Consider the following 22501-nt stretch of genomic DNA (forward strand, 5'->3'; position numbering starts at 1 on the left):
GCAGGTTATTTTGGGGGAGGCCTTGCCCATGTGGCTGGGTGGCGTCCCTCCTTATTGGTCATGGGGGGCTGTGCTGTAGTGATTCCTCCTCCTGTGGTTCATCGCAGACCTCCGTACTGCAGAATTAGAAGCCCCTTGGCGAACCTTTCTCACTCACACACACACTGACACACTCGTGTGAACCCTGCAGATGAGCAGATAAAATCAATTTCCAAACAGAATTTGCGTTAGATAAAGAAACGACAACAGTAAGCGTCTGTCATTAGTGTGACAAATACTAAGACTCAAGGATTTTATTGATTTTGAGATAAAAACAGATTGCTGAAACAGTATTTGAGCCATTCACAGTGGGTTTAAACATGAATTCATTTTGCATCATGTAAAATTAAAAGGTGAGACATGTAATCTAGTACAGCCAGTGTTCAGCATCCCTAATGATTTAGATTCCTCTTGACTTCATTAGCTGTATTACAACCCCGCTTGATGACAGGACCCAGTTGTAAAAGCTAGAATAATGAAATCATGTCCTGTGATTAGTTCATTTGAAGTAACGCGAGATAGAAACAAAAAGCAAGCCTGAGCATCTAATTACACTTAAAACAGTGTAGGAACTTGTATCAAACACATTTATTCGAGTGACTTGTTTAACAAAAAACGCACCTGTAACAAAAGCTAGTGTACACATACCGGTATGCAGAGGCAAAAACTATTTACAACATGAAGAGCATGTGCTCTGGCACAAAACCACATTTGCATATCATTTGCTTTGTTAAAGTGGACCCATTATCCTGTTCCAGTGGTGACTGCTCAAACTAAACATCATCAGAGTTTCAAATCATGAGTGCAGTGAACATACGGGTAACCACTGCGAGGCTGAGGTATCAAACTGCTTTAAACACTTAATTTGAGACAGATTTTTTTTTTCCGGCTATCTATGATGTCACTCTAAGCAGATATCCTTAATACGGTCATTCAGCTATGCAGGCCTGTGACTGAAGCCCCTCCTACTTGCTGTTCAAACCTTTTGTTCATGCGGCGGCAGCCAATCAAAGGAAAGCGAGCCCAAAAACAACCTGCTTCAGACGGTGCATGAACTGAGTGGGCGCACTGAGGCTCAGTATAAGATAAACAGGGATTATTTTGGATGGGAAATCATGCAGAGCCACTCTGGTTGGGTCCAAGAATACAAACATGGAGGTGGCAATTTAGGGGGAAATTTAGGCAAGGTGAGGTTACATAAAATAAATAAAAAATAAAATAAAATCAGGAAATCCTCAAATGGTATTATGTGGTCCTTTTAACTGTATGGCACTCAGTGTTACTTCCTGTATACGGCAACCTCCTCCTCCTACGAGCAAGGCTTAAACAAGTTGTCATTAAAGGCAGAATGACTTGAGGGTAAACCAGTGGGTGAACCAAAGCTTTAACTTATTAGTAAAGAATAAAATTAAATGGCTCAGTGACTCAGACAGCATACAACATTGAGAACATAAACTGGAACCCAACACATTGTGTTTAAAGAAAAAACAAAAGAACAGTTATCCTCTTTGGCAAAACTGGAAAATACAACCTGGCTTACCCAAACAGTAAAGGCAACAGGAATAACCCCAAAAAGTTGATTCTGTTCATCTGGATGTAGCGTTTTCAGTGGGAGAAACATTTTCGTCAATCGGTGACTTCTTCAGTCTCAGCTGACCAACAACCACTGATCAAAAACCATGGTCTTTGGTTGGGGAAACCTGCACTCAGCTGAGACTGAAGAAGTCACTTGGGATAAGTGACGAAAATGTTTCTCCCACTGAAAACGCTACATCCAGATGAACAGAATCAACTTTTTGGGAATTACTTACCTGGATGACTGAGCATGATAAGACATTTTAAGCAACAGGAAGAAGAGAGTCATAGCTAAGCTGAGTGACCTAGCTCCCACTTCTTTCCACACTCATTTGTGTTGACTGTAGCCACTGAGATACACAATATGTGGGCGACACCAAGGGATTTATGATATTAACACACAAACAATATTATTAGCAGCAGCAATAGAGTCTTAATTAGCCCCGTATATCAAAGACAACACAAGACACTTCCATGTTAAAGGTTAGGAATGGATCGTCAGCTTCATCATGATATTCAGTCAGACGGACACCGTGAAGGCACTCTTCAGATGAGCAGAAGATGAAGAAATCAGAAGGAAAGCACCAAAATGGAAGTCTGTGAGCCACTTTTTCCTTTTTTTAATCCTTCTGCTCAACAACCCATCATGCTGTCTTTGTTATTCAGTGTTTCGTGACCTCGAGTTAAAAAGGGATGACGCACTGTTAGCGTTGTACCTAGTCCAGGGAGACAACTTGTGATAAAGACTTAAGAGGCACAGTATTAGTTCTGCAGCAAATCCAGTGACGCCGGCCATCACGAGTCCTCGCTGGCCCGTTTGCGAGACTGGTCACCTCTGGAAAACAAGCACAAGACCCAAGTTAAAGCAGATGTGACTCAGTCTTCATTTGATGCTAAAGACTCTGGAAAACTGACCGTGGGAATCCATTCATGGAGAGCTCCATCTGTAGTTTCTGGTCATGAGCAGCGTAGTCTTGCAGCAGAGACTCCACAGCAGGAGGGTTAATCTGGGGGATAAACCCGGAGAAGAGATCTGGTGCGAGCTGGGCCCACTCTGAGAGAGGAAACCAAAATCAAAAATTAATTAATTAATTAAAAAAATAATAATCTGTGAATAAGAGGAGTGTGAAATAAATAATTTATCTACAATCACCTGGTTGGAGGCTGTAGAGGCCCTTAACCACACTAGCCATTGTTGAGGGTTGCACTTCAAAGGGCATGGACCGAGCTTTAATGAGCAGAGCTGAAAAGAACGAGCACAATGGACAAGATGGTGTCAACTGACTTGACCAAAGGGAGGATTTTTATTTATTTAATTTCCCCTTTTTGTGACTTTGCATCACATCGTGATTAATCAGAGCAAAGCGCATGAGATGAAGCGGTACACTCACGCATCAGTGTGTTCACGTGTTTTTCTGCGACGTGATCAGCGAACAGCTTCATCAGATCCTCTCTGAGGTCTCGGTTCAGTTTGGACTCAATGTAGAACTTGTTCTGAAAGGAGAAGCATGTGCAAACATAAATTTAAGTAACAAACTAACACAAAACTACACTTGCCTGCATGGGATTTGCCAAATATTTGATTAAAAAGGGGAAAAAAGCTGATAAGTGGTACCTACCAAGTACATAAAGACAGGGACTATACACTGAAGAGAAGCTATATATTGTGTCAGTGCAATGTTGAAATTTTCAATGAAGTTCTCGAGTGGGCTAGCCTGCAAAACATTGCAAAAAGAGTTAGTTTTTTAGTTTCTGCATGTGCTGTACGATTACATCTTGTATTTGGGTTTGCTTACTTGTAGATGGGCGGAAACCTGCTGCAGGTGACCTCTTATTTTTGATGTCAGATCATTGTAGAGCAGCTCAGAGTGCTGCTGACAAACACACTTGTAGACATAACTAGGAAAACAAAAGACAGGCATTTGAGGTTATATTAAAATTCTCAGTTAATCACATGGTAATATATATATATATGGCGCTTCTTATGGCAACAGAAATCATAATCTAGGGGGGGTGTCTAGTTCAGAGGGGTGTTTATTCAACATCCCTTTACTTGTGCTGTCTCACCTGTATATCTGGGCATAAGAAACAGAGATGTGGTCTGTGGGATTCTGAATCAGCAGACGGTCAACTGCCTTTTCCAGGTTTGGCCAGTGGTTTTTCCGGTAGTCCTCCACTGCCATTGCATTCAGAACTGTGTGAAGAGAGGGGAGCTGAATTAAGCCTTCATATCAGACCGAACAGAAGCCAAAAGCATCACTCTCCACATACATTACTAACATAATCGGAGGCCGAGCTGCGGTGAGACCGTGAGCTCTCGGGCCCTGCTTCGAGTGAACTTACGGAACTTGGAAGTGGAGTCGAGGGCGAATTTTCCCTCGGAAGCAGCTCCCGGAGCGGTGCTGTCAGTCTCGCTGACTTCGCTGCTCTCGCTGCCTGTATCCGAGTCCATGAACTTTGACCCGCCGGTTGCACCGGACCACAGTTTCCCTTGTCGAGTACCCGCTTCTCCAACCGGCACCGTCGCACAGACGGGCTGCTGGACCGTCGATATCTCCGACAGCTGGCTGCTAAGATACGTGCGGACTTTATTACTGCCGCTCGCGCGGTAGTTGTGGTTATGGTCGTCTTTTACGTCCAAACTGTCATCTTCCATAGCCTCCATTTTCACTGGTCCGGTGAACCGAAGCACTGCGTCGCTAGATGAACATTTCAGACAACAATTAAAGATGAAGACAAAAACTGTCAGGCGTCTCCGGCGGAGTCCATCACCGTTTTCCTTTTAAGTTTTACGACACGCCGTATTACAGGGCAGCTGAAAGGATGTTGGGAAATGTAGTTCCGAGGTTTTAGGGCTATAGAATGTTCCTTAGCTTTCTATACGTGAATCTGCGGCTAGCTAAATAATGTGATAACCACCTAATTGTTAATGATAAGCCGAGTGACAACTAAAATGCTTTATAAAACACATTTAAAACTAGATACCATAATACGCATGCGCAAGCCCCCGATGCGGTCCACCAAATTTGATGTTGAAATTGGACCCCACCGTCTCACCAAACTTCAAGAGCTCACGTGACTCAGGAACTAGCCGGATGAAACACCAGGTGGCGCTGTGTTAATGCCTGACGATACTGATATTGACACCAATCAGATGCGTTTGCAATAATAGAAATGAGAGGTCAGAAAATTTTTCTTTCCTATATTTTTTACTGAGAACTCCATGAGAAATAACAACTAGAATGATGTAAAAATGTATCTTCTTAAAACGTAAACAAAACATTACCTTGTCAATGGCATGTGAATTATGTTGGTGTAGACATGTATCCAACACAGTGGCTCAATTATGTCTATATACCAACACTTTGCAGGCAGCAGACTCCTTAATGCTCAATGAAAAGTGACACAGGCAACAAAACCAGGTTTATAAGGAGGACAAAAAGTGCCATTTTCAATGTGAATATATTCCTAAGGCTTATTATTACAACTCAGTATACCTTTGTACAGATAAAAACCATCATCTACCCTTTGATGAGTATGTCTCACATCAGAGTATAAAAATAAGAGGCTTGACCATAAAAAGTAGCTGCCACATGTCAGAAGGAACACCTTGTCGATAGTTATATATTTTTTTCCAAATTTTAAATGACAGATTAAACATACAAAGCTTATGACAACGAAGGAGAGTGTTGATAAAGTGTTCTTTGGTCTAAAATTAAAGAGTACTGTCACTTTTCCACCAATGACCCTTATGAAAAGGCAGAACTGAACTTTCTATATTGCAGTTAGTGCGTTCAAGTAAACCATCAGAAGATTTATGTATGTGTCTGAAACTCATAGTACCCACCATTTATCAGCTGCTGGCTTACAAACTAACGTTTCTAATGGTAGCATGAACCAGCTCTAAAAAGTATTATTAGACCACAGGTGACGTCGTTGTATGGACTGAAAATAACATTTGGAACATTTGCCTGTAGTCACTGCAATGTAGAAATTAAAGTTTAATCTAAATTAAAGTAGTAATTCAATTTCTGAAAATGTGAATGCAAAATCAGAAAAGAACATGGAAAGTAAATATAAGAAAAAAAACCCCACAGTACTCTATTTAGTAAGTAGTATACAGTATGTAGTTTCAGACACATGTGCATGTGACCAAACAGGGCAGAGAAAGAAAGAAGAGGGGAAAAAAAACCTGCTGCATATTCACACAAAGTTGCCACACAACTTCAACTTTATGAAAAACGAGAGCAGGGTTTCCACCAGAATACTGACAGCCCAGAGGCCCGCTGAACACTAAACATGTTTGAATGTATTTACATTTACTTTCAATCTATGAAAGAGCAGCTACAGCCGTTCAGTTTGTTAGCCCACAAATACACACACTCAGAAGAGTTACAACAGGGAATCCTGAAAGTAAAAAATGAACAGGTGAACTGTGATAAACTAATACTCTTTTTTTGATTTGTGTAGCTAACAGCCAAGACTTTTTCGTCTAATTTAATGCTCTTCCACTCATACAGCCTATTATTTACTGCCTACTTGTGGTTTGAAAAGCGAGAAAGACACTGGATTATTTGCTACCAAACAGAATAAATCTCCTTTGACCACTGGGTCTAACAACATTTCTGGAGGAAACCCTGAATATTAAGGATGAAGAGTCAAAAATATATGAAACTTATATGTATATATTTATATATATCTATAAAAAGACAATTAGTGCTTTGTTGACTGGGTAATTTACATTTAAAGGTGTGTGGTACTCTCAGTCTTTTCAGAATTATTGTCTGTCTGCACACTTGACGTGGCCTCAGTGGCTACAGTGTGCTGTACTATGTCTTTGAGGCATGTTTCTCCATCCACTGCTGGTACTACGTCGGCATCCTCCGGCTCGCTGTCGTCTTCCTCCCCTTCAGCACAGCATTCAGAGTCCTCGCTGTCACTCCCGCAGGAGCTCGATGTCTCATCTTCAGAGTCAGAATAAACCTCTGCCCCGTGGAAGATATAGTGATTTGGTGGTTGAAACAGGTATTGGCCTGCTGTGGAAAACAAAAGAGGATCAGTGAGCTTTGCACACCTATCTGGGATCTGTTCATTGTTTATGACAGTTGTATGGAGGGAGAAAAAACTGCTGAGCAAAGGGACACACAACATGTCTTTGCACGATTTTGTCACACATCCAAAATCAATTTATTTGTTACATTACAGCAGCTTTGCTTGCTTTACCGCGGTCTAAAGCTTACCCTCAAGGCGTTTGCTGATTGGAGTTCTGTTAACTCGACTCATCCAGCAACGTCTACGAAATTCAAGGTTGGAGGTTTGACTCTTTCGTTCGGCTGCCTCCTCTTTTGGCGCACCTTCTGCTGCTTTCTCTGGAGATTCAGTGCTCTCCGTTGGACACTGAGCATTTGGACAAGGCTCTAGAGGTGTAACATTATTATCAGCAGTCTCTGTGACATTCAGACTTTCTGTCTCCTCCGAAGGCATATTTACTGAGTCTGTAGTGTGCCGCTTCTGCTCCTCCTGAGTCGCATCACTCGAAGCAGACAAGGCCTCACTTGGTGGCTGTTCTGGTAACCGAGGGGGTTTCTCTGTGATCTCAGTTAATCTTACAGTGTTGTAGCAGAGCTGCTCAAAGTCTCCACCCAATCGATGACAGAGCTCGTTGATAATGACGTCACAGTCCCCGAGTAGCTCCACGTCAAAGTTGAGATGAGGCAGCTGCTCCCGATTGATCAGGACCTGAGGCACTTCATGAGGAATGGAGTCTGGATAGAGAGGAAAAACAAATATTCTGTGTTTGAATGACATGCAAAGCATACAGAAACATATCGGTTAGTATGTTTAATGTTACAGACACTAAAAGTGAATCAGTTTCGATAAAACATACTTGGGATGAGGGCAACCGGTCGGACTTTAAGCGAAGAGCCAATGACGATCAAGAGATCCACCTCATCTTTATCCTGTTTCATGGCTCTGTGAAACATTTCTGGAAGGTTCTCTCCAAAGAAGACAATGTCTGGTTTCATGATTGCCAGGGGGATATCTGGACACCGTGGACAATGAGGGACAACCTGATGGATGAATTTAATGTATTATTTATTTACTACAGCGCCACTAAACACCATCCAAATTTTATGGGGTGGGCAATCACTCACAGCAATAACAAGGCAATCTTTCTGGAATATTTTAAACAGTCAGGTATGTTATGGGTTGTTTGGCAGGTAAAACTAAAAAGGGTATTATCAGCTTTTGATGTCCATGTGGTTTCCCTTGTTTACAAGTAATTACGTAGATATTTGAGACCCCTAACAGCAAATATATACAGATAAATCCTTATACTTATTAAAGTGGTTTTTCACACGATGTTTCTACATGCAATCTGTAGCTGCATTATTGGTCATACCTGGTTAAAGATGTCTTCCCTTATAGCCTCACAGTCCACTTTGTGCTTACAGACGAGACAGGATGCAGTTGCAAATGACCCTAAAATATAATTGACATTGAATTACTGGGGAAGAACTATAAAAAAAACAAATATCGAAATAAGCAAGAGGGATCAATCGCATGCACCACTCACCGTGACACTGGATAATCCGCTGAACCCCAGCCACTTGTTCCAGTGTATCAATGTTTTGCGTATAATTGCGCAGCAGCTTTCTTTGCTTATCTAGCATAGATATAAATCTATGACAGGGAGAAGGTTCAAACTGCCCAGGGTAGATCTCCTGTAATATAAAATTATGCATTCAGTACTTGTGAAGAAAATGCAAACATTGCTATAGTCATATGCCCCCACCATGGCTTTTCTGGACCATATTTAAACACGTAATAACTGTTTATATTTCATGCCTCATAGCATGGCTTGAATATATTTGATAATAATAAATCAGTGATCAATCTTTAAAACCTTTTTTTTTAAACCTTTTTCAGAGTGCAGTCTTAACTGACTTAGAACACAATATATATACAAAATGCTTATTGCAAACTAGTCTGTGCATTCAAAGCAGTGCTAGGAAACCTGGCATGTGTGGGACTTCCACATCAGTTTCCCACACTCACTGAAATGGCAGCTCAGGTCCTTTTGTAATGTTATGACCCAACCCATCTTATGAGATCTGTTTTAATCTCTATTAGCTAATACATACAGTACTTTATTCGGAGTACTTAATTGCAATTTTATTCATGTAGCACATTTATTAATATGTAAACACAATGTGCTTAAGAGAGAAGATAAAAACATTAAACGCTGTGTAATTTTACAAGACACACCCACACAGCTATTGAACTTTAAGCAATTTTTTCAACCAGGAAAAGTATTGCTGAGGCAACAGTGCTACCCACTGTACCACAATATGCTACTGTATATGGACCACCTTCCCACCCTATTACAGATATTGTGTCTATGATAAGGGACCCTCTGACTTCTGTATAGCCTCTGTTATTTTGTGGATCTTATATGATCACTCCTGTGTTCTTTTACTATTTCACTGTTTGGAGAATTCCCCACGATCCTTTAAATTTCCCGTCCCTGCAGGGGCCTGATCAAATCTGGTGGGAACACAAACAGTTCTTGTGATAAAATTTTAAGTTACTTTAGGAAAATTAAACAATTTCAAGCTAAAAGACATATATGGGGTTTTTTTTTTCTTAACTGTTGCCAAATGTCAAAATGGGTCAAATTTAACTGAACATTATGTTATGTTTTAAGTTAACTTAAAAAACAGGTTCTGATTCTCCATTTAAAAGTTGGTGTAAACATGGGGGTGTGGGGCACCGTATTAAACAACATTACAAAATTTAACAGGAACTCAGAAGCGGCTTACATTTAAGTAGTTTCCCTTTCTAAATGACCAACACCCTTTCACAGAATGAAAGTGCACAATCCACTAGTCATGTAGACCTTGCAATGGTCTACATGAAGAGATTTATTGTTTGGATTGAGATTAATAATTCTTTGTTAGAGAGCATTCAAATTGTTATTCTATTGTTCATGTAACACCAACCTTAGCAAACTTAAAAAATGGTCTAGGGTCCCGTCTGAAGTACTCAATGTCAAACATAGCTTGAGGATCTGGAAGATCTGGAAAATCTACAGCAAGCCGTGCATAAATTCCATCTCTGGAGCGGAAGTCTGGTATTCCACATGAAACTGAAACCTACAACAAATAAAATAAAAATAATAAGGAAATGCAATGAACACTAGTAATGAAAATCGAATTTACACAGTAGAGCTATATGATAAAGTAAAAAATGCATACCCCAGCACCAGTCAGCACTAGTATCCTTTTACTTTCATGTAGTAGCCTGACTACATCTTCTAAGGTATTAATATCTTTCCGCTTCTTTCTTTTTGGAGGCTCTGAGATGTTGATGATGATCTGCCACAATGTCATGTCATCTAAATCTGGTGGGAGTACAGTCTCGGGTAGCAAATCCCTCAGGATGGCCCTTGGATCTGTCTCTCTAATGTGCTGCTGGATGAAACTGTAGGAACCTGCGAGCAAGCACATAACATCTCAGTATGGCTGGATTTCCAAAACACACATACTTGTACAATGCAAACAATTATTATGTGGTTTAAATATATACATACACACTAAATACATATTATAAGTGGCGTAATCTAAGATATTGTAGTTTATTAATGATCTGATTATCTTAGTTACCTATTTGCGGTTGAGGAGTCCAGTCGCTGGAGCTTGCATGTGAGGACCTGTCATCGTCTTCAGTGATGTGCTCCGGAGTGACAGCCAAACCGTTAGAGGGAAGATCATCGTGCCCAAGAAAATCTAAGTACAGACATGGAGAAAATTAACTAAATAAGACTAGATATAAGTCGCGACTCTCTTTAATAACTGCTACGACCCGTTTCAAAAGTAAATCGGTGAACGCAGTCTCTCAAAGTCAACTTTCAACCTGCTAACAAACGCTAAGTTGCTCTAAAAGTTTTGCGTGGTTATGAAAAAGTTAAATGGACAAATTTGTGCTGGCAGGATCACTGAGAGAGTTCTACTTCCGTTTAGCGAAATATAATTTAGTGGAAAAGTTCCCGTTTTCAGGAGTACACAGTTCTCGACACCCACATAGCATTACTGTATTTAACATTAGCAAAGTTAACTGTTTCACATGGAGCCAGTTAGCTCACCGGTTAAGTTGGCAAAGAGAATTTTTCTCACTGTAAGTCACTTAAATACTCAAAGTTTTTCTCTGTTTTTATACCTGGACTGTCCTCGGTTGCGCCAAAGACAGTGGTGTCGTCCAGTTTCCCAACTGGCTTGTGAGGGTCGGAGAGCAATACTTCCAGTCCATTGTTGTCTCCGCCTAGCGCTGCCGGGGCCTGCTCTACCGCCATCACCGGCTTCGCTTCCTTCTCCGCGGGCTGCGCACAATTCAACGCCGCCTCCCAGCTCTCAGTTGCCGCGGAGACGCACGAGAACTGGTCCGCTTCGACGGCTTTTAGTCCATAGTTAGTCCCTGGACTGATTTTCGAAATCTTAGCGGGAGGTTCCCCCGTATCGGAGGCGCCCGAAAGGGCCGTTTTGAGACTGTTCTCTCCGTCCGCCATCTTCAGCCCGCAGAGCCGCTGAGCAGGAGCCTTCCTCTCGGACAGCTGGTTCATTTGCATAGCACACGTGACTCGTTCTCCACCAGTAGTCCCGAGCGAAACGCCCCCCTCTACGTCGCTGACATTATACCATAACAAATATTGTTGCCTTCAAGTGCTGTCGGATGATTTCTAATCATAGGTTAGCCCTCACGAATCTTTCAAGCCTTTCGGTGATGTGTTTCGCGTAAATATAAACGATTTTATATTGACGTGCAGCCGTTGAAAGCTTAATTAATGCCCCAGTTACAAATCTGTCATTTTCTTTTTTCGTTGCCACACAAGCCTTAAGTATGTGAAAGAAATTTAGTTTTACTACATAAAAATATAACATTTTTAATTTCCTAAAGCTACCATTGCCTTTGTTTCTTAGCCAGATGAATAAATGAATTTTCTAGTAAGCAGGACCATTATCAAGACCCTTGAATGCATCGTACGTCATACGGTAAAAAGGGGCAGCTGGGCTCTCCCAACAACTCAGGAGAGATCTCCCTTGACAATTTTAACAGTTTAATAATCCCTGAAATCTAACGCTAGCTGACAAAACCATACTAAGACAAACTTTGCTAACAGTTAGTAGTTAGCTAGTTGGTTATAGTAAGTGAGTGAGAGGGGGGACCCTTTGGCAACCCTTTAACTGATCAGCTGTGATCACGTTCAGCAGCATTTGTGGTCCATTAAAAGAAGCCATACGTGCTTCTCCGACAGATTTTTATGGAGGCTGTTTTGAGCTGTAAACCTGAGGATTTGGAGGATTACTACGGGTTACTGGGATGTGATGAACTGTCATCGGTAAGTTCTCGTCAGTGGGTTTAAGGCTCAGACTATTTCCTGGGTTGCTAAACGGATATAGTCTCGATCTATAAGTCAGTAATTATTTAGGTCAATAGCCTGTACGCTGCTGAGTCAAAAAATGTGAAAATAAAAATGTATGTGTGCCTCAGATTAGGCTGAACCAACAGAGACCTGTTGATGTGAAACTAGTCGTGCGTCATCCAGTGTCTGCCAGCCAGCATTTAAATTCATTTGTGTATAACTAGATTAGATATGCAATCAGTGTGATTTTTTAATGTATCTTACTAAAACAAATCTTTGATTATCAACATCAACACGCATATCCACCGTGGTCTTGTGATCGCCAATTTTCACTCAATATATTACTCAACAATCAGCAACACTCATAGACTGGCAGAGCTGAGGGTCTCAAATAGTCAATAACACGGTCAAGATAACATAGATCTGATTGATTAGATCACATCAGACTATGAGGTTTGTTTTGTTTTGTTCTCCTGCAGACTGAACAGATTCTCAATGAATACAAGATTCGAGCCTTGGCATGTCATCCAGACAAACACCTCGACAGCCCAAGAGCAGGTAATGCACACACACCACTAACTGTGTGTGAGTCATATTTCATATAACCTTTTTTTCATAGCCCGAAGAAATAAAGTATTACAAAGTGTGCTATTACCCCTTTATTACCTCTTCATTCACACTTTTCTTACATAGTTAATGTCTGTTTCTGATGTCTTAACTTCAAAGCAAATAATGCTAATAGAGCGGATGCTTACAGCTGTATACAGTAAATTGTTTTATTAAATTTTAAATTTTATATTAAAACCGTTTTTTTCTGTTGTGAAAGTGGCAGATTTCCAGAAGCTGCAGGAAGCCAAAGAGGTTTTATGCGATGAAACCAAAAGGAAAAACTATGATCTTTGGAAAAGAAGCGGAGTTACGATCCCATTCCATGACTGGCAGGCCTTGAACGACTCAGTGAAAACTGTACGTAATGTCCTCTCTTTAGATTCTTAAAAACACTGTGCAATCATTGACACTTAAAAAGCCTGCTAATTTGTTTACAGTCAATGCACTGGGCTGTGAGAAATAAGAAGGAACCAATGTTGGAGGCCTCCAAACCAGAAGACCCCATCACGTCACAAGCAGAGAGCTTTCACTGTGAGCAGCAGGAAACGGGGAAATCTTCGTGTGAAAGCACGACATACTCGGGTAACTGAAATTTATTCCAATTCTTTAAAGCAAGATGTTGCTGGAGAGCAATACATAACAACACACAAAATACAAGTAAGGAAGTGGTCAGTGCCATAGGATCCTTATTTTTGAAAGTCAGACATGAGAAAAGTTTAATTGATACCAGTATGATAGACATGATTTGGTGTATTTTCAATCTAATTTCACTGCAGAGAGGCAATGGATATTCAGAACAGCTGCTCAAGAGCTTCTCTGCTCTTATATTAAGCTGATGGAATATAAAAGTAGGAGCTCTTTAGTGCTCATATTAAAGAGGGGCTGCACGCCCACCCAATGTTTTGTGAGGTTTTGCATTTTGCACTTCAAAGCTACCACTTTAAAGCACTGATTTCATTTTATTTTGGTTATAATTTCAGGTTCAGCAATTATTCACAGTGGTTTCCTCTTAGCTAGTTTTTAGCTTCAGTGTTCAGGGCTGACACTTTCCTGTAGCCCTGAGGACTGATTCAGTTTTCCTGAGATTCTACAGAAGCTCGCTGTGGATTCCTTTTTCCTTTATAATACTGCCAGAAAATGTTTCAAATATTTGCCGCTAAAGAGCACTGTAAGGACTTTGTTCTGAAACTAATTTTTAGAGTTAGAAGTCAGTCATAACCTCTGAGATAAACACTTGCAAGTCAGTATTACTATAGCTGAAACACAGCTATGATTATAGACTTTCCTCCACGAGCATCAGTACAGCTTACCGGATACTCAAGCCGAGTACACAACAGGCTTGAGTACTCAGTGAAGGATCTGAACTGTTCCTCATGTGAATTTCTTCTAGAGTAAACAGCAGCTGTTTAAAAAGTACTGAACTGCATAAAGGGAAGTGAAGTGACTTTTTCTTATCATTGCTGCAGGTGATTTCTGCCATCGGCGCTTCCGCTGGGCTGGTGACTCTCCATCTAATCTGCTGCGGAAATTCCGAAATTATGAAATCTGAATATATTAAAACTTTCATGTTGTCCAAGTGTTGCTAGACTTGTGACCATTTTATTGTAATGCCAGCTTTTATAGAGTATGTTTAGTTGTTGTGCAGCTGTGACATCAGTAACTGTCTCACTGTGTTTACTCTTGCCTAATAATTGGTGGGACTGTTGTAAAGCTAACTGTCAGGTATATGTTACGTTTGGCTAAATTCTTTATTATTAATATTATTTTTCTTCCGTGGTGTGTACCTTCCCTACAGTTTGTTGTAGAGACACCATTCTGGCACCAAATTGCTTCCTCATTTTATTTCTGTCATGTTTGAATTATTTAATGTGTCCTCACTAATAGCTCCTCATTCAGGTGAATGGGAAAAGAGAGCCAGAAAAATGTTACTTCAGCCATCATTTTACCACCGAATCATATAAAAATTTGTCTTTTTTTTAACAATGTCTTCTTCAATGTCTACCAGATGTATACTTTTTGATCTGGCGGCATTTGAGTGAGACGAGTTCCATCTCACCGCCCAATAGACTTATATGAAGCCTACAGGCAGTCTATTGGGCAGTGAGATGGAATACATATATATGTATCTCTCTCAGTAACATACAGTGGAGGCATGATTGTGCGTGATATTATTGTTTGCTGTAATGTATTGTGTTTGTATTAGTATTATTCTTTGACTTCTTCAGCTTTGTTTGAGGCCAAACTAATTCTTTGAATTGAAACCTTAAGTTTTCCACAGTTGTGCTTTAGTACAGCATATTCACCCTTTATCAGAAGGAAGTCACAACATGTGGTCTATAGCTAAATATAATATGTTATTTTGTAAAGATATGAAATCACTTATTGTTTAGTTTGTTTTAACTGCACGGTCAGAAGAAATATATTTTAAATGTTCAGTAGCAAACCATATGAAGTGAACACAGGGTTTCAAATCTTTAAAGCTAATATAGCTAATATAAATATAGTTAAATATCGCAAATAAAATAAACAATAATAATAAGAAAAAATTAAGATTACCTATAAAAGTAGCTGTTAAAAATAGCAGGCTACAGAATTTTTTTGTTCCTATAATGAAAAACACAAAGGCTGAGTTTCTGTAACACAGATTTAGCTTTGAGCACAAACCTTTTAAGGGAACTTGCTGACACAGTCTCTTCCACAATCCACCCATGCTTTCATGTTGTTTACACCAAGTTCTAACCCTGCAATTCAAATGTCTTAGCAGAAATCGACTCATTAGACCAAGCAACATTTTTCCAAGCCCTTGTTGTCCAAATCTGGCAGATTTTGCAGTGTCTTAGTTTCTTGTTCTTGGCTGACAGGAGTGGGACCCGGTGTGGTCTTCTGCTGCTGTAGCCCATCTGGTTCAAGGTTTGACATAATGTGCATTCATGGATGTTCTTCTGCAAACCTTGGTTGAGATGAGTTATTATTTGAGTTAGTGTTGCTTTCCTATCAGATCCAGTCAGCAAGTAAATTTCTAGATGCCTAAATACTCTGAGATTCTGCCATGTGATTAGGTGATGATATTTTCATTACTGAGTGACTGGTGAGTGTATTTATGAGACATTTCATCATAAATAAAATGATGGCATGACAACCCAATGCTTGTAATGCAAGTGACCTTCTTTTATTTGTATCACTGACTATTATTCATGTAGCAGACTGTAAGCAAAGAAGAGGAAATATATTAAAATCTAAACAATAAAAAAAAAAAAGTTTCCAAATGCTGTCATATTTACTGGTGGTTATCTACTGGTGAGTTAATCCAAGTTATCAAGATGTGTTAAATAATCAGTCCAGTTTCCAGTTCATAGGCTAGGCTTGAGCTTATTTTGCCTTATAAAGAAGGTTACATTATATGGAAAAAGTTATGTCAATACCAAGCAATAAACGGCTAATTACTATGATTTATTGGCCTATTACAGAGTACATAGATAATTTGCTCATGTACATAGATATGTGGAATAAACAATGGGGTTTTATTAGTGCTGGAAATTTAGAAAGAAAAAAGAAATAATATTTCCTGGAGTCTTTCACATTCAATGAATCCTTCTAATTGGCTATCCGAGGAACCTTTTGTTTTTTCTGGGAACGACTTACTAATGTTCCTAAAGAGGAATTAAAAGAACCAAAGGAAACGGTGTGCAGACCTTTTATAACAGTACCCGATCTTCACCGCTTGATGTCGCTGTGTTATTCGTGACGTCACTTTTGTCAACGATAAAAGCCCGAGGAGCACTTCTGTTCCTCGCCGGGTGCGGTGGCGCGCGCCTGTAATCCAAGCTACCGGGAGGCTGAGGCTGGCGGATCGTTTGAGCTCAGGAGCTCTGAGCTGCAGCGGACTATGCCGATCGGGTGTCCGCACTAAGTTCGGCATCGATATGGTGCTCCTGGGGGAGCTCGGGACCACCAGGTCGCCTAAGGAGGGGTGCACCGGCCCAGGTCGGAAACGGAGCAGGTCAAAGCCCCCGTGCCGCTCAGTAGTGGGATCGCGCCTGTGAATAGACGCTGTAGTGCAGCCTGAGTAATACAGCGGGACCCAGTCTTTTTACACTCTTTCTCCTCTCCACAGAAATATACACACAGCACACACACTCACACATCACGTTTTTACAGTTTATAAAAGCGTCAAACACGGTCTCTCTGTCCTCTCGTTCCATTGAAAACCACCGCTGTTTGTTGGTCCCACAGCGCCTCCAACTGGAGGGGAGTAGCAATGACCATCACTGCAAATTCAAAGAGGTGGTGAACTTTTTTTTTTTTCTTTCAGTGATTGACTTTGATGAACAAGCAGGACTGGACTGGGACAAAAAAATCAGCCCGGGCATTTTGACTAGAGAACAGCCCACAGTGATGTACGCTGTCCTGTTGGTATATATGTATCAATCTAATAAACTTAAACCTACACCATCCTCCCTATTCTGGTATTTTAAACAGTACTTACCGGAAATATCAAACAACCTAATCAATAATTACATATACCTAACTAGCAGAGTTGCCAACTCCCAGCAAAAAATAGGGAACCGCCCCCCACCCTCCGCCTAATGATGCTTAATCAACGTAATCGACTTTAATTTATTGCCAGGGTAAAACAAATGCACAGAAACCAATTATTTTCCTACAGTAATTAAATAGATCCAACATCTTTCTGCAACAGAATTGCAGACTGCACACATGGTACCTTCCCAAAGGAAAAAGTACTATAGCTTATTAGGGCATATATTAGACTTAATATTTACTATATACAATAATGAATTTTTATATATTTTACATCAGATGACCACTTTGGTTGTAAGATTCGGTTGTATTTATTAAAACCTAGACATTTTAAATGAGAAACTGTGTGTTGACTGTGTGTTGAGCAGCACCTTTACGGCTGTGGCGCCAGCAAACGTCAGTTGATACTAGAAAGTAATATTAAATAAATTACAACAACAGCTTATCAAGCTTAAACGTGCTGCTGTTGTTTAGCGCGACGATAAACAGACTAAGGACACCAAAACCGATCAGCTGATCATTGATCAGTTTCATGATTGAAGTAGCAGCAGGAGATGGAGGGGGAGAGAATGAGAGAAGAAGAGGCAGCTATGCAGCGTAAAGACAGCATAACTCCTATGGGCTCAAAATGTGGTCATAAATATTTTGTACTTGTAAAAAAGATTTGTATGTGTAAAAAGAATTTGTGTGTGCGTAAAAAAGATTTGTATGTGTAAAAAAGATTTGTGTGTGCGTAAAAAAGATTTGTATGTGTAAAAAAGATTTGTGTGTGCGTAAAAAAGATTTGTATGTGTAAAAAGAATTTGTGTGTACGTAAAAAAGATTTGTATGTGTAAAAAGAATTTGTGTGTGTGTAAAAAAGTTTTGTATGTGTAAAAAAGATTTGTGTGTGCGTAAAAAAGATTTGTGTGTGGACTTAGCCCAAAAAAACCCCTGCAAGTTACAAGTACGAATTTTGACCCTATTTTTCTTCCTTTCATCTGATTGGTCAATGTCATGTCAATCACAAATGTTACAATCCAATCAGAGAACAGATGGGTTTGGCTGTCGGAGGGGCGCTTTTTTTGAACTGCAGGTCTTTGAAGGGAATAAATGCCCTTTTACATGCCAACCCAGCGTTTTCCTTCATCACCACGAAGGAAAACAGTCTGTGGTCGTCAGAGTTTGGTGATTTTTGTGTCACAGGTCTACGTGTTTAATATAGGGACTTCCACAGCCTTTTCAACAGCGCTGCGGACCGCGGGGTGGGGGCGGGCAGTGTTTTGGAAATGACAGTCTTCATTACAAAGCTTTCTTCGTTATGAATTAGCATACATGTTTTTATTGAACATTTGAAGAACCAGCAAAAAAAACAGAAACTCTTGTAGAGGACATTAAGTCAGAGATAGAAAAGACAAGGAGCAGGTGCATCTAGTACAGGTAGAGCTGCTGCAAAAACCCACAGAGCCCAGCAGCCAGCGTAACAAATTCTGGATCCTTTGCTTTTAGTTAGCAGTTAGCATTAGCAGCACATCCTGCCTCTGATGTGAAAGGACTTTTATGCTGCGCACTGTGACTCACAGCAATGGTCCTGGGTCAGCCCTGACTTTGTGTTAAACTAATCCTAAAGTAATAATGGTATTTCTAACCACTGATATAGCACAACTTTATCCTTTCAACAGCTGCTGAAAGTTAGGGGACCTAGCTGCTATTGGATATTTATATAGAGATCCTCCAGCTTCAAACTGTATTACCCTTCAAGGACCTGCAGTTCAAAAAAGTGCCCCTCCGACAGTCAAACCCATCTGTTCTCTGATTGGATTGTTACATTTGTGATTGACATGACATTGACCAATCAGATGAAAGGAAGAAAAATAGGGTCAAAATTCGTACTTGTAACTTGCAGGGGTTTTTTTGGGCTAAGTCCACACACAAATCTTTTTTACGCACACACAAATCTTTTTTACACATACAAATCTTTTTTACGCACACACAAATCTTTTTTACACATACAAATCTTTTTTACGCACACACAAATTCTTTTTACACATACAAATCTTTTTTACGCACACACAAATCTTTTTTGCACATACAAATCTTTTTTACAAGTACAAAATATTTATGACCACATTTTGAGCCCATAAACTCCAGCTTTGTGTCTTTTTGTTTGTTTTGTTTTTAAATTTTTGCTGAAGTTCGGGACAAATCGCGTTCCTTTACACCTAAATACGGAACTTTAACCGCTGTAATTGGTCCAGCCCAGAGTCGATCATGACCAACTGGCCAATCCACCACCTTTCATTGTTTATACCGTTAAAAACAAACAAAGAAAAAACCGTCGGCCCATAAAAGCGAAAAATCACTGGGCAAATACCCGGTATGCCCGATGGCCAGTCCAGCTATGCCTCCAGGCACGTTAGTGCACTCATCTCCGACTGTTCGGGGAGGGGGTGGGGGTCACACATTGAAACAGACTGACGTGCAGAGGTACAAGGCAGCCCAGCCAGAGAAATGTTGGTTTTAGACCTTGCGACTCATTTTATTTCTCTATCTGATAAGAAAACTATTCAATCAGATAGTTATTTGTGGTGAATGAAATACGGTTACAGTTTCACGAACTACATAGGGGACCGGAATAACCAGGGTCTCCCAATTAGAGAACTCAGGCCAATTTTGCATCAGCTTGCAAATGCTCTGTTCCACCTGGGTTCTGTGGGAATAGTGCATGCTGACCTCAAACCTGTCAACATAATGGTTGTGAACCACCATGAGTCTCCCGTCAAAGTCAAACTTATAGACTTTGGCCTCGCATGTCCCTCTTCTGCACTGATTCCAGGTGACCGTGTGGGGACGGTTGGTTATTGTGCACCCGAGGTTATGCTTGGCATTCCATGTGATGAAGCAATTGACATGTGGGCTCTGGGGCTGGTAGCTGTAGAGCTTGCTACAGGGGTGCCTCTCTATCCTGGGGAAGACGATTATGATGTTTTGAGATTCATAACTGAAAGTCAAGGTCAGCTACCAGATCATCTTCTAGAGTCTGGCTTGTACACTGATTGCTACTTCATCGAAGATAACTACAACGAACAGCGCTGGACATTTAAGACCAAAGAACAATTTCAGTACGAGACAGATTATCAATCCAAGGAAACACGATATATCAAACTTAAGCGTCTCGATGACCTCGAACAACTACTGAAGGTTAGGCGAGGACCTGAAAACGGCCAACAATTATTTGTCAGGCTAATCAAACAGATGTTGGCCTTGGATGCAAATCAGCGCATAACACCCTCGGAGGTTCTGAAGCATCCCTTTTTTGACACTGGCCTCTCAAGGAGAGCCCCCTGCACTGACATGAATAGCACAGGGGGAGAAAACCTTGTGCTTTCTCAGCAATCGTCTGATTGTTTGGGTGGCCAAAATTCTAGGGGAGCTAGAAATTCTTGTGAAAAAAAAAGACCAAAATAATAACAACAAAAACAACCAGTGAATATTCTTTGACTTCTTCAGCTTTGTTTGAGGCCAAACTAATTCTTTGAATTGAAACCTTAAGTTTTCCACAGTTGTGCTTTAGTACAGCATATTCACCCTTTATCAGAAGGAAGTCACAACATGTGGTCTATAGCTAAATATAATATGTTATTTTGTAAAGATATGAAATCACTTATTGTTTAGTTTGTTTTAACTGCACGGTCAGAAGAAATATATTTTAAATGTTCAGTAGCAAACCATATGAAGTGAACACAGGGTTTCAAATCTTTAAAGCTAATATAGCTAATATAAATATAGTTAAATATTGCAAATAAAATAAACAATAATAATAAGAAAAAATTAAGATTACCTATAAAAGTAGCTGTTAAAAATAGCAGGCTACAGAATTTTTTTGTTCCTATAATGAAAAACACAAAGGCTGAGTTTCTGTAACACAGATTTAGCTTTGAGCACAAACCTTTTAAGGGAACTTGCTGACACAGTCTCTTCCACAATCCGCCCATGCTTTCATGTTGTTTACACCAAGTTCTAACCCTGCAATTCAAATGTCTTAGCAGAAATCGACTCATTAGACCAAGCAACATTTTTCCAAGCCCTTGTTGTCCAAATCTGGCAGATTTTGCAGTGTCTTAGTTTCTTGTTCTTGGCTGACAGGAGTGGGACCCGGTGTGGTCTTCTGCTGCTGTAGCCCATCTGGTTCAAGGTTTGACATAATGTGCATTCATGGATGTTCTTCTGCAAACCTTGGTTGTGATGAGTTATTATTTGAGTTAGTGTTACTTTCCTATCAGATCCAGTCAGCAAGTAAATATCTATATGCCTAAATACTCTGAGATTCTGCCATGTGATTAGGTGATGATATTTTCATTACTGAGTGACTGGTGAGTGTATTTATGAGACATTTCATCATAAATAAAATGATGGCATGACAACCCAATGCTTGTAATGCAAGTGACCTTCTTTTATTTGTATCACTGACTATTATTCATGTAGCAGACTGTAAGCAAAGAAGAGGAAATATATGGTCTTAAAGTTGGGCACAGTCTGGCTTAAATTCCATTAGCTAATCTCTCAATATTCAAAGCGGAGCAGCAGTCAACTTACCATCACATCAGTCCTTCAATCAGACCTACAACAAATGTCTTCCTTCTCTCACCCCAACCGGTCGCAGCAGATGGCCGCCCCTCCCTGAGCCTGGTTCTGCTGGAGGTTTCTTCCTTTTAAAAGGGAGTTTTTCCTCCCCACTGTCGCCAAAGTGCTTGCTCATAGGGGGTCATATGATTGTTGGGTTCTCTGTATGTATTATTGTAGGGTCTACCTTACAATAATACATACAGCCTTGAAGTGACTGATGGTGTGATTTGCTGCTATATCAATAAAATTGAATTGAATTCAAGATGAATTCGGAACTAACTGGAAATAAACTGGATATTAATTAAATAAACCTGCTTTGAGCATCAAATAATTGCATCAAAAAACTGACTCATTTATTCATACACTCGAGCATAAACACACACACAGGCACACACACACATATACTGTACAGTTTCAGTTTTCATACTAGTTCTTTCCCCTGATTTTTCATGCTGACTGGTACAAATGCCTGTTACTAGAGCTAAATGCTATCAGTGTATTCTCACAGTTATCAAACTGTACAAATGCATACAAAATAACGCTCACGTAAACATAACTGTGCACTAGTTTGCCCTTATTGCTGCAGTTTGTTTCAAGTCACTTTGAATAAAGCTCAGCTTCTCTCAAGCTCTCTCTTTCTCACACACACACACACACACACACACACACACACACACACACACACACACACACACACTCCTCCTCTTTCTAGGT

General features: G+C 40.2%; 3 protein-coding genes and 1 non-coding gene across 4 annotated transcripts; 2 read left to right on the forward strand and 2 right to left on the reverse strand.

Annotated features, from left to right (window-relative positions):
- Positions 1-262: 262 nt before the first annotated feature.
- Positions 263-4420, reverse strand: cacul1 (CDK2 associated cullin domain 1). The gene is made up of 8 exons (XM_084948471.1): positions 3958-4420; positions 3682-3808; positions 3411-3513; positions 3234-3329; positions 3006-3108; positions 2768-2857; positions 2530-2668; positions 263-2449 (listed from the first exon to the last, which is right to left on the reverse strand). The coding sequence occupies exons 1-8, from the start codon at positions 4277-4279 to the stop codon at positions 2410-2412; spliced, it is 1020 nt and encodes a 339-aa protein (XP_084804597.1). The 5' UTR covers positions 4280-4420; the 3' UTR covers positions 263-2409.
- Positions 4421-5060: 640 nt separating this feature from the next.
- sirt1 (sirtuin 1) lies at positions 5061-11261 on the reverse strand. Its single transcript, XM_084948470.1, has 9 exons — positions 10834-11261; positions 10281-10403; positions 9873-10108; positions 9618-9770; positions 8192-8339; positions 8018-8097; positions 7502-7685; positions 6855-7379; positions 5061-6650 (listed from the first exon to the last, which is right to left on the reverse strand). The coding sequence occupies exons 1-9, from the start codon at positions 11237-11239 to the stop codon at positions 6358-6360; spliced, it is 2148 nt and encodes a 715-aa protein (XP_084804596.1). The 5' UTR covers positions 11240-11261; the 3' UTR covers positions 5061-6357.
- A 387-nt stretch (positions 11262-11648) lies between these two features.
- On the forward strand, positions 11649-15787 carry dnajc12 (DnaJ (Hsp40) homolog, subfamily C, member 12). Its single transcript, XM_084949398.1, has 5 exons — positions 11649-12010; positions 12514-12592; positions 12861-13000; positions 13081-13225; positions 14110-15787. The coding sequence occupies exons 1-5, from the start codon at positions 11933-11935 to the stop codon at positions 14190-14192; spliced, it is 525 nt and encodes a 174-aa protein (XP_084805524.1). The 5' UTR covers positions 11649-11932; the 3' UTR covers positions 14193-15787.
- Positions 15788-16435: 648 nt separating this feature from the next.
- LOC146374631 (signal recognition particle RNA) lies at positions 16436-16734 on the forward strand. The gene has a single exon (XR_014802134.1).
- Positions 16735-22501: the final 5767 nt, after the last annotated feature.

The sequence above is a fragment of the Perissodus microlepis genome, chromosome 13, assembly GCF_051167445.1.
Source record: "Perissodus microlepis isolate ML-2025 ecotype Zambia chromosome 13, ASM5116744v1, whole genome shotgun sequence".
NCBI lineage: Eukaryota > Metazoa > Chordata > Actinopteri > Cichliformes > Cichlidae > Perissodus > Perissodus microlepis.

Coding starts and splice junctions, on each gene's coding strand:
- cacul1 (XM_084948471.1), bottom strand. CDS start 4,279: ATGGAGGCTATGGAAGATGACAGTTTGGACGTAAAAGACGACCATAAC. Junction 3,330..3,410: donor AGGTTTCCGCCCATCTACAA/GTAAGCAAACCC, acceptor AATGTTTTGCAG/GCTAGCCCACTCGAGAACTT. Junction 2,669..2,767: donor CCTCTACAGCCTCCAACCAG/GTGATTGTAGAT, acceptor TTCCTCTCTCAG/AGTGGGCCCAGCTCGCACCA.
- sirt1 (XM_084948470.1), bottom strand. CDS start 11,239: ATGCAAATGAACCAGCTGTCCGAGAGGAAGGCTCCTGCTCAGCGGCTC. Junction 10,404..10,833: donor CGCAACCGAGGACAGTCCAG/GTATAAAAACAG, acceptor GTCTGTACTTAG/ATTTTCTTGGGCACGATGAT. Junction 9,771..9,872: donor TAGTGCTGACTGGTGCTGGG/GTATGCATTTTT, acceptor TATTTGTTGTAG/GTTTCAGTTTCATGTGGAAT.
- dnajc12 (XM_084949398.1), top strand. CDS start 11,933: ATGGAGGCTGTTTTGAGCTGTAAACCTGAGGATTTGGAGGATTACTAC. Junction 12,011..12,513: donor GATGTGATGAACTGTCATCG/GTAAGTTCTCGT, acceptor GTTCTCCTGCAG/ACTGAACAGATTCTCAATGA. Junction 13,001..13,080: donor TGAACGACTCAGTGAAAACT/GTACGTAATGTC, acceptor ATTTGTTTACAG/TCAATGCACTGGGCTGTGAG.